Here is an 11,695-nt window from a genome sequence, read left to right on the forward strand (position 1 = left end):
GAAGACCCTATGAAAACAAGAATAGCTATGAGTTTCCTTAATGGTAAATCCATTTTTATGGAATTAACATTATAATTAGATGATTTATATTGATGTCTGTGTAACATGCTCTCTATGCTTTTCAGGTCTTACATATGTGATGTATCCAGAAACTTTGCAGGTCTTACATGTGTGATGTGTCAATAAATAGAGGCCGTCCACACACGCTTTGAACATTCGTTAGGTGCTTATCAGCCAGCTGAGTAGGCTATGCAAAATCTTCAAATGAACTAGGTATGTATCACAAATTTGCTGATATATACTGCCAACTGACAGTTCGTAATAGTATTGGTGAAGCTTATGCATTTCTTTAGTCATCAGGGAAAAGAGCTCGGCATTGATTGCGTTGAGTGCACAGTGTGAAATCGCAGGTTGGTGTTCTTAACTGTGGCTCCACTAAGTTCTCATATTAATGATCTTTCTGATTAATCGGTTCAGGTCTCCTGTATATGACATTGGACATGGCCCCTTCAGTCATTTATTTGAGTCCCTGAACATCGGTACGCATCTCACTCTATCATATTGTATGACTCCATTCATTTTGCTATTTCTACCATCAAATTTTACATGCTCATGTCTAAACTTATTTTAACCCGTAGATGTTTCTAGTACAATGATTCTAGTACAATGATTGTTAAACCTGGTCTTGTTATCGACTTTCTTCGTGGTAACTGGTTACCATAAAGTTGATCACCCTGACAGAATTGACCGTCAAAAGGTAAGTTGCATTTTTGGTGCTCTTGATAATATTGCGGGAAAAGTTACCCAACCATATATGTTTTTGATAATTATGATATGTTCGCGTAACAGGCTAAGCATGCTCTCAAGATCTGGAGTATCATATTCGCTCATGGCAATATAGAATTCAAGATTGTTGGTTTCAGTGATAGAAAATGCAACGAACAGACGTGAGAGTTCCTCGTAACCTTTTTATTCATTTTTACTAGTGCAAATATTAATAAATTGGAAAGGGCGCCCTACTTTTTCTAGCTTGTTTTGCAATTTATTTTTGCCTACAGTTATTCCCATTTACTTAGTGCTCTCTGATTGACAGCCTGGACACTTACTTTTGTTGTACTGATGTTTTTGTAATATTTGGATATCGATTGAGTGATTGCTGGTTCCTTTTTGGCGGTACTGATCGTTTGAATCTGTGCTATTTAGAAGTACTTGCCAGCATAGTTTGTTATTGTCACTGCTTCGATCTAGATTTATGGATTATTCTATTCCACGAATCTGAGCACTAGTTGGTGCTGCTAGTTGGTTCTTTAGAATTCTGGATTGTATTCCAAACAACACTCGGAACAGATGTTTGTTGGTGTAATCGGGATAACACGTGAATCATTTTCTTCAGTAGAAGGGTTACAGTAGTGCAAGGGGTATTGGCTGTGTTAAATTGCTTTTGTTTAGGGAAGAGCTTGGCAACATAGATAGCATATTCAATTAACTCTTTTTTATCTTGAATAAACCAACTAGGGACAAATGTTGCATGGAGATTTTTTTTACCTTAGGTTGTTGTACTTGGAAACATTCAGGTTGAAAGAAGTATCATGTTTATTTTCGACGGAATTAACTATTACTATAATTCCTTTTTGGAATGAATTTTTATTCTTGTACTCGTTGAACTCTTTGTACTTGCAGAATAAAATTCGAAGTTGAATGAATTGGAACCAATGGATGAATTAAAGGAAGAGGTAGCAGTATGCATGCTGCACTTGAAAGGTTGGCAGCCAAGTGATTTCCAATGTTGCTTTGTCTAATTAGAGAATGGCATCGTATTTTATTTCTCTTTACATACCATGCTGGTCAAGCCAACCAACTGCCAGCTTATGACTTTTACAGTGTATATGCATGTTCTAAGATAGCACTTTGTCGATATGTAACAGTCATACTTCACCTCCACCCATGCTGTCGTGCTATGGCGGTGAGTCAACCATGACGCAACCGTGGCAGCGGTGGCCTTCTTCTACACCTCCGTGTTTTAGGTGAGTCCATGGGCTCCTCTTCTTTCTCATCTACATGCCAAAGATTCGTATGTTATGTGTACAGTACATAGCTCCACTATTTGTTATGTCTGATTTAAGTTGCAGTTAACAGCTAGCTTATGATGCTAGTGTCGTATGCATAATTGTTTGATCTCTTGTACAGTTTAAACCATAATTATCTCATTGCTGTAGCTTTTAATTTTCCTCCAGCTCCTGTACATAATGGTTTGTAAAACTTTGAGAGATTGATTTATTGTCATCCTTAAAGTTGGCATTTTTTTCCGAGAAAGCGCAAAAAGCATTTGCGTTTCATTTCATTGAAAAAAAGGGGGAAATCGTTTGTTGTTACAATCCTCCTAAGAGGCAGAAGCCTAAAAGGAAAGCAAAAAGGTGCAGCTCAGTGCACATCCTAGTTTTGCGGCAGTAGAACACGCAGGCCCGACGCACTAGCCCTTGCCCAAAGGGCAGCTTCGTCTCGGATCTTCGTGACGACATTGTGGATGGATGGTTCAGCTCCGTTGACCTTGCACAGCGGTTTGGGCGTAGCATGCTTGGCCTTGTTCCATCAGCTGAGGAGGGCGTCTTCCTGCTCGGGGGCTGCAGGTTGCTCGCAGCCAGGAGAGGTGCCAGACCTGATGGGAGAAGCAGCAGCCGTAGAGCAGGTGCTGGAGGGTTTCCATCTCTTGTTCGCAGAGCATGCAGCGTGGGTGGTGCTGGAGGCCTCGGCGTTGAAGGCGAGCAGCAGTCCAGCACCTGTCGAGGTTGGACAGCCAGTTGAAGAACTTGTTGCTCGGGGGAGCCCAGGTTTTCCAAGTGAGGTGCCAGGCGTCGCTCAGGGTGCAGCCAAGGAAGGTGGCCTTATAGCACGAACCAGCGGTGTAGGTGCCGCTGTTGTTCCACTTCGAGATCATGGTGTCGGCTTGGTTGGTCAGCTTTATGTGTTCAAGCCGACGCCAGAGCAGCAGATACTCACCGATCTCATCAATGCCCAAAGTTGGCCTTTCAATGGTTAATTTCTCGTTACTGTTGTAGTCAAGCTAATGTGTGGGCCTAAATTAAAATATGATCTAGTTGTTTAGTCTCTTTCTTCTCTAACTGCAGCTGCAATTTACCTCTCTGTTTTAAAACAGAGTTCACTTAAAATTACATCAGCTCTTTAACCTGCACATGTTAACTACATTCTCACGTCTCTCAGGGGTTCTAGAGGAAGGAACATCTTCAGCGGTTGTTAGAGCAGCAGGTCACCTTTTCCAGGCGCAAGTAGAACTCGTGACATGTGTTATGCAGGCTGGTAAAAGGTCTTTTCTCTTACTATAACTATCGATTGTCTGCACCTGTAATTTAGACATGCTTTTCTTGATCATGGCATGCGTAGGGTACTCTGTATGACCCGTATACATGCCATTATGTGACTTTTAGTTGCACACGGACGACTTCCGTAGATTTTGTTGATCATGTTGTTACTCTTTTTTGCTTTGGATTGTCTTCACATACTTTAAGTTCAGTAGAAGGGAATAGAAGAGTTCAAACTTTTGTCCTAGTCAAACAGTGGATGATGTTCTTGTACATGTCATGCTATTAATACTATCATGGTCCCGAAATAGTATAAATTAAGTACCGAAACTGTATATATTGTTTTAGTTTTGCAATTTTATTACCCTTGTCTGCTTTTTTTTTTTATTTGTTATGATGAATCATAAGGACCTTATCTGATTAGGCTTAATTAGCTGGACTAATAAGAAGAGAATCTAGCTCTGCGATTTAAGTGGTACTTTTCTGGTTTTGCAAAAGCTATAAATTTGAAAAATGTAGTTATTGATGGATATGCCGCTGCCCAGTGTGATGTTGAACAAGTATTCTTCTGCAGCTATGGACGAGACAGACCTAGAGGGTGCACTTACTGGTTTTGTGGTTGTAGTACACAACTTTATGTCTTCTGACTGATGATTTCTTACTCTTCGGAAATTTGACATGCTATTATTTACACATGCTGTTGGAAGATTGACAGTAGGTGCATTTGTTAACCTTCTTAAGTTGAGCGACTTGTTAAAAATAGATTTTCTCTTTTAATCATTCACCTGACTCTAGTCACTCCTGTTGTTCAAATAGAGCCACCGATGCATTCGATTAGAAGAGAAAGAAATAGTACACAACTTTATGTCTTCTGACTGATGATTTCTTACTCTTCGGAAATTTGACATGCTATTATTTTTGTGAGTATAATCGGATCCATTGAAATGCACTTTGATTTTAATGTTTTAACAAGGGCATGCCACAAGAAAGCTCCAGTCCTTGTTTGTGAAATTTTACTTTTTTCAAGGAGTACTTTTGCTCTGTAGAATTTTATCAGCCCATGCCATCATGCTTTTATGTTTACTGCAATAAAGAAAGTCGTGTAATCTTGTAATTAGAGGAGAAATAAATTCTAAACTGCTGGTTATGTAAATAATCAGGGATAGCATTTGGCAAGCAAGTTCTCACACTTATGCGGGTTGTAAAATAGTCTGATTTCACATCCCATGGGGATTTGACGTGCTGTTTATTTTGTGAGTGTACTCTGATCTGTTGAAATGCACTTCACTTTTCATATTTTAACAAGTACCAGTCACAAGAAAGCTCCAGGCTACCGTAGTATCTGAAAATAACTTATCCAAGAACTAATTTTTCTATGTAGGAATTTATCTGCCCATGACATCACGTTCTTAAGCTGCATTAAGGAAAGTTTTGTAATACTGTAACCCTGTAGTTGCAGGCAGGAGAAGATGGTGTCGGTGTCCTTCACAGCCGCCAAGTTCCTGGCGACGGCAGCTGTGTCATCCGTTAGCACTCTCTGCCTCGGGCCGGCTCAGCTTCTAGGCTCCATCCTCGCGGTCTCCGCCGGAAACAAGGCTGCGTCCTCCGCCTCCCCACAGCCGGTGAGACTTCTCATCCCTTGTCTTCGGAACATGTTGCAGGACAGATACACAGGTGTAAGAAAAAAAGGTCTTCGCGCTGCTTTTACTGCTCCTCGATTGGATTCTGGGAGCTGTCGTCTGTAGATTCAGGACTGCATGACTTGGTTCAGAATTTGTTGAGTGAAGGTTGACACAAAATTTGTATGCCAGGTTGGATAGTAGTTGGAAAGTGAATGCTTACCATAAGCTAACTAGTAGCATGTAGCTTTCTGACATGCTTTCCTGTGCTAATAATCATCGATGTGGTAGTGTCTCTTGTTGCTATTAAAATAGAGATCCAATGTTGCATTAGATTACAGGAGACACAAGTACTACACTACTGGTTATGTAAATAATCAGGGTTAGCATTTGGCAAAGGGTTGGCATAGTAATAAGGCTGAGAATTTTTTTTAAGTCATTACTACTGATTAGTAAATATGGTCTGAAAACAGTGTTGGTTGTTCGAAGCGATGTGTTAGTAGTTTATCTAGTTCTACTTTTTCTGCCATCGTGTCCTCAGTAGTTCATTGTAGGTATAGTTTGATCTGGCAAGATGAATGATTTATGACTACACACTGGTCTATGTTTTTCAAATATATCCCACTCTCCCATTCTACCATTAGTCAGCTTTGTGCCCACAATTGCAAAAATGCTATGAATGAATCATGAAATGTACAACGCATGTCAGACTTCAGAGATGCCACGGCATCGATGAGAAGATACTTTGTATTCTGAGCTATTTTTTTAGTTTCATTCCTCAGTTTTTACATGCCCGTTTTTGTTCATAAACAAACAGTTATGTTCCTTAGGTGCTAGTGGGAGAATTGTGTAGGTGTTGTCTCAGTCTGCTCAATTGTTACCTACATTATTTTATTCATTGTCTACATGATTTGTTTACTTTGGTGAAGAGTGGAGTCCCCTTTTCGTACGATCTGTCTCTTTTTTATGATTTATCAGAACATTAGCTGAGCTTATAATTACACAAACCTTTTTAATCTTCTTACGTATTTTTATATCCCCGTTATCTAAATGGAATATATCTGTGACGGTCAAATGCTGAGGAATAAAGAGCAACAATATGATGGAGCAATGGAATTTCTAGTTGTCCATTTTATGTTCAAGTCATTATCTGGACCTTCAGGTGCTGTTATTTCTACTTATTGCTGAGCTATAAGATTGTTTGAAATCTGCAACGCGTATAAATGGTACCCTTGAAATTTACTAACATTAATTGCTTGTACTTTTTGCAGCTTTTGTGGAAAAGATGCATACTGGAGCTGACCTAATCTCATTGGACAGTTTGGTGTTGGCATCTACTCAATATACTTGGTGGCTTACTATGTTGAAGTTGTCAACAAGCACAATGATGGCAAACAGTAAGGCACCGTTGTAATTTTCTTTATCACAGTACTAATGCCTTGTGTTTTTGCTCTTCCACCTTGCCTTTTGCGTTGCAATTTTTTGATGCTGTCGTGATGTTGTATTTTTCTCTAATATATATGTGTGGGAGTCCAAAGCTGATGGACCATTTGCTATCTCCGAGGATACATGGAATGAACCCCTTGGCTGTGGATCTGATATGTGTGGGATTACCTAGAGAAAGGCAAGCTAAAGGTATCACCATATTAGCATTTTTGTATTTGTATTACGATTCAAGACTTGATTTGTGCAGAGAGGTACTTGTAAACTGCTATATGGTGTCTTTACTTGAAGCACAGCTCAGTCACACTTTCACCTTAAATGCCCTGTTTGACACTGCAATGTGGCGTCTTTTGAAGCCAGTTAATTATGTGTACTTTTTGGATGTAACTAACAAAAGATTATTTCAGGAGTTGTTTGCTAGAATTAGTGCAGCTCCATGTATAACTAGATTCCACAGCACAGTTCAGCACATCACATCTCTTGAAAATTTCTCTGAGCAGAACATTCATTGTCATTTGGCTCATTCATCAGTTTTTGCTGAACAAATTTTTGTGGTATATTCAAGGGCAAATGGAATTGTTTAGGCTCCTTTACTAGTGTGGTGTTTATATGGATCTCCTATCTTATACATCAACAGAGTTTGTTTGAGTTGAGCTGCACAAATTTTCTTATGTTTGCTGGTGTGTATGTGCAGGCAGGGGTGGTTCTTGCAGATTTTTCTTCACGCCGCTCTGGTCGGTCCATCGTATCCCTCGCTATCTGCGGCATTTTTTTCCAGATCTTGCATAGGCGGTGGTACACCCCGAGTTGCTGCCGGTGTCAATGAGGAGCTGTAACTCTTACCTACTGCTCCTGCTTCCGGCCAGCAATCCAGGAGCCTCTGCTAGACTGGCGAGTGGGGCACCAGCCTTGGAGCCAGGGCATGGCAAGGTCTGCACCGACCAAGTCAGCGCAGGTATGACACACAAATGCGCATGATTGAAGCGATCGATATATGTAGATTATTGTAGTTGTACAAACATGTCATGATCCAAAATGTGAAAAATTGATGTCCTGGAATTTTTCCATTTCCTTGGGGAAGAAGTAGCAAAAAATGTGTTCTGTTATGGCTTTGCTTCAGTATTTTCTTTAGAAAGAATGTCTAATTGATTTCCTGGAAATGTTCTGTTGTGTTCCATTCGCTTGTTGTAGCTGATCTGAAGTAGATCTCCAAAACAATTAATGTTGCCTAAGATGATATTGCGTTCTTTGCTTTGAACCTTTCATAAACTCATTAGTAGCTACCTATGATGTCTATGTTAGTTGGTTCATGGGTGCTGCTTCTTGCAAATGATAAGTTATCGGATCTGGCACATGCCTTGACTAAATACATGCTCTTTTTGATTGTGTGGTGGCCTGTAGATGTCCTGGTGCTCCAGTCTGGTGTGTGGATTATGTTGAAACCATCCTCCGAATTTGTTGTTGCTAAAACTTGTCTGTTGACCATCATGTTTTTTTCCAGGATATTGTGGAGGACTACATGGTTGTTACTAGCTATGTATGTGGAAAGGCATCTTGGCTCCTGCGGTGTCGCTGCTGGCAACATCTGTGATTTATAGTTGAAGTTGCTTGTAGTGTTGAGTGGTAGTCGATCGTCCATTTTCTGTATTTTGGTTAGGTTGTATTCTTGGTTAACTAATCTGTGCTGTGAACGTCTTAGAAAATAGTATGTATGCATGCTCAAGGATGCACTAGATGGTAGATCTGCAAGCCTATGTATGCATGCTTGGCTAGCTGGTGCTGCATATTCTCATGTATTTGTATCCATAATAATACCTACTCGGTACAGATAATATGTACTAGTATGAGTGTGTAAACTCAAATATTAAGGTTGTGGTTAAAACCCTTCCAAGGCTGATTGAAAGATTTTGTCACCCTCATTCTATAACATGTGCTGGTGGAGAGTTGTGATGTTTGCATTTTATTCCACATTTATCATGAAATACTTTTTGCTGTGTTATAAAAATATACAGAAAACTGGATGCTTGCTGTCAAAAATTTGTAACAGTAGGGTCATGCTGCCAAATCGCTAGCAACGGAGCAGTAGGGTCATGCTGCCAAATCGCTAGCAACGGAGCACTAGATCGTTTTTGCAGCTAGCTAATAATAGATTGATTTCACTTGAGTAGCAGTGTAGCTTGTACGTACAATTGGTTTTGTCATTGGTAAATAGCACTTTGGGAAGAAGAACAAGCAGAGATTTTGTCATTGGTAAATAGCTTGTACGCACACTTGTGCCTTCTCTCTTGTTCAATCTCAAATAAACAACCAGGTTACAAGCCTTTATATTAAACACATTAATACTTAGTCAAGCCACAACTAATGATCCATCAACCACTCTGTAGCAGCTATACACACACACACACACATTTAGAACTTGCGCGGCTCCTGCGGTGTCGGCCACACGACCAGGCCAACACAATGCGTGCATGCGCATCTTGACACTGCACTACTCACCCGGACACCTAATAGTAATACACATGCATATTACCAAGTTTCACTAAACCATGTACACGGGCACTCATCTCCTGGCTTGCTGATCTGCTCGCATGCACTCCGCTATATCCTTGTGTTTCTGATCCACGGCTACGCCATGCCACCGGACATTCGACCGACTAGAACTTAGACAATACTAATACAAAGAAAAATAAATATGATCTAATCTCCTATATTTAGCACTAATAATAATAAGATTAGTGCCAACACTAAGTGCTTGTGGCTCATGTAGACAAGTTGGAGGGTTAGGGGAAGACGACGACGCCGGTGGGCAAAGTGAGAGTTGGAAGCTGTTAGCATTTGAATCAAATATGGGAGAGATTCCTGGATCATTTTGATGCTACTAGTACTAGTTTCCTTTAAATAATATGAGTTGTCGTGAGAGGGAGTGAAACCAGTACTACTCCCAGACAGACTTCGGGTTGTGCACTTGTTAATAGTAGGAAGAAATCATGGCCATGCATGCGGCGCGTGCCTCCTCGATTCCGTTTCCGTGGCTGTTTAGCTTTTCCTTGTCATCCGTGTTGCATTTCCTTCTCAACCACACATCTCCCAGCAGCAGCAAGATACCCATATTCCCGCGTGCTGCTCTTCTATTTCCTCCAAACTATCTAATCCTCTCCATCTATAAGTAGAGGCTCTTTGTCATTGTCCGCGTGTGGCGAGCACGTGTGACTTTTGTGACTTAGACTTTGACTCTTGCTCGGCGAGAGGAGGGGAGGGGGCTGCCGTGATGCTCCGGCCGGCGGAGGCGCGGGGCCATGGCGACTTGGTCGGAGGCGCTTGCGCCGGCCGGTGGCGATGCTGGGGGAGGGCTCGGCCATGGTGTTCCAGAGGTGAACCCACGCACGTACGTTGGCATGGTTGGAGGCGAGCGTGGCTCCCAGGAAGCTAGCCGCGCGCGTGATCTTCTACCAGGTGACCCTCTGCCTATCTTTGTTTTCACGTTCAGATGAGATCGATTGGGTTCTTTTTTCCACGTGCGGCGATTAGTTGACTCATCTTTTTCCTCCTGTGGGATTAAGTGATATTCATATGCTGCTGTGAGGGTCCACCGGATTCGTCAGGTGCAAAAGGAAGAAAACTAAGATCTTGCAAAAGTAATTCATCAGGCACGCACCTGTAAGATGCATGTACCAAGCGGAGATTCAGGCCACGGTGGCTCAGCTGCACCTTCACAGCATGAAGAGGATTGGGTCCAACTGTTGGAGGAGCTCGACGGCGGCCGGATGACGGAGGACAACATAGGCGCCAGTCTTCTGAATAGTGCCTCTCCTGACCAAAAACAAACCCAAGTATAAGTTGCATAAAAAGGAAACGAGAGAAGCTAAATCCAACAACTAGCTATCACATTGGAGCTACAATCCAATGACTATGCAGCCACCGATGTCGAAAAATAAACTGTTTACCTAAATTCTTCAACCCTATAGACACCTCCGTAAATGGATCGGTGGGAGTAGCAAAAATTACTAATTGCAAAGCTTGCAATCAACTGTATATATGTTGTGGCACTTGCCTTTGCACCCGTCGGTGATGTAGGGATTGCCTCTGTAACCGTCTTTGCACCTGCACAAATAGCCTCCTCTTGTACCGTTTGTGCGTTCGCTGTGGTTGCTCCTGCAGAGGCTGCTGGGTCCTGCTGCAGCCTTCCCAACAACCTCCCACGTCAGCGGAAGGGGAACTGACATTGTTTCCTTTGAAGGTGGCCTGACGCCTGTGTGTAGCAGATCCTGGGACATGGAGCTGTTATCGAACCACCCTTGCTGCGCTACAAACACGCGCACAGGGAGGTCCGCGCTACGATTTCGACTCTGCCCGCCCGACGATCTGAGTTGCACGTCATAGGCGGACGACGTTCCGCTTCGGGTGTTGCTGCTGCCGTCGTAGCCTGGCGTGACGATGTTCGCCCGGCAACAGCCCGTGCTGCTGCCGGAGCATCGGTCCATGACGCTGAGGATTTCATGATGGCGAACATTAAGAAGGGCGCCATTCTCATCCCTTACTTCCCCGAGTAAGTAATCACTCGCTAGTCCCCATCACCATTCTATCCTATATCTCCATTTGCATTTCCACAGGTTAATCCGTGTGTTTTCCGCAGAGACATGTACTGCACCCTCATCGTCGTGCACCCGCAACACTCGCATGCAGTCTATCTCGACTCGGGTAGGGACAAGAAGAAAGACTACACCAACATCAGTGCCCTTCTCAATGATGCTCTCACCGGCTTCGCCAACAAGGCAGGCCCCCTCAAAGTAGAGAGGAAATTCCGAGGAGGCTTGGTCTTAACCCACACACTCGTATGAGGCGTTGACATAGGTGCAGCCACTGGGTCCATTTTTGATCATTCAGATTTCGTCGGAAAGTTATGTTAATCGGAGATTGTGCTAACACAGTAGCCACCGATATATTTTTTCGCTGCACTATATTATATAAAGATGGATATTGTTGGGCCAATGGGGTGTTCCCTAACCAAGTGTCCTCCCAAAACCGGACTGAAACCCCGGTACCAATTTTAAAAAAGGCTCTACTGAAGAAATCATTCTTAACTTGCATAAGACCTTTCAAAAAGGGGAGTCAGTAGGTTTACTTTCTACTTGTGCCAACGTATGATTTTTCAAATATTTATTAGATAAAATTTGTTGCCACATTCCCTCCTCAGTGAGAATTTTGAACAACCATTTACTTAACAGGCACTTGTTTTTTAATTCAAGGACCTCAATACCTAGCCCTCCTTGGTCTTTAGGTCTACAAACCATATTCCACTTTGTAAGTCTATATTTT

At 42.2% G+C, this 11,695-nt stretch overlaps 1 protein-coding gene, 2 long non-coding RNA genes and 1 other non-coding gene across 4 annotated transcripts; all 4 read left to right on the forward strand.

The window, feature by feature from the left end:
* The first annotated feature begins 236 nt into the window (after positions 1–236).
* On the forward strand, positions 237–658 carry LOC124691649. The gene is made up of 4 exons (XR_006999055.1): positions 237–273; positions 361–410; positions 478–539; positions 639–658. It is a non-coding gene; the product is annotated as an uncharacterized LOC124691649 (long non-coding RNA).
* Positions 659–2,659: 2,001 nt separating this feature from the next.
* On the forward strand, positions 2,660–6,546 carry LOC124689588. The gene is made up of 5 exons (XM_047223095.1): positions 2,660–3,032; positions 3,220–3,322; positions 4,777–4,939; positions 6,208–6,333; positions 6,455–6,546. The coding sequence occupies exons 1-4, from the start codon at positions 2,660–2,662 to the stop codon at positions 6,241–6,243; spliced, it is 675 nt and encodes a 224-aa protein (XP_047079051.1). The 3' UTR covers positions 6,244–6,333; positions 6,455–6,546.
* Positions 5,604–5,699, forward strand: LOC124693855. The gene has a single exon (XR_007000303.1). It is a non-coding gene; the product is annotated as a small nucleolar RNA R64/Z200 family (small nucleolar RNA).
* Positions 6,547–6,548: 2 nt separating the features above from the next.
* LOC124691648 lies at positions 6,549–8,068 on the forward strand. The gene is made up of 3 exons (XR_006999054.1): positions 6,549–6,571; positions 7,074–7,334; positions 7,881–8,068. It is a non-coding gene; the product is annotated as an uncharacterized LOC124691648 (long non-coding RNA).
* Positions 8,069–11,695: the final 3,627 nt, after the last annotated feature.

The sequence above is a fragment of the Lolium rigidum genome, chromosome 2 (assembly GCF_022539505.1).
Source record: "Lolium rigidum isolate FL_2022 chromosome 2, APGP_CSIRO_Lrig_0.1, whole genome shotgun sequence".
Taxonomy (NCBI): Eukaryota; Viridiplantae; Streptophyta; class Magnoliopsida; order Poales; family Poaceae; genus Lolium; species Lolium rigidum.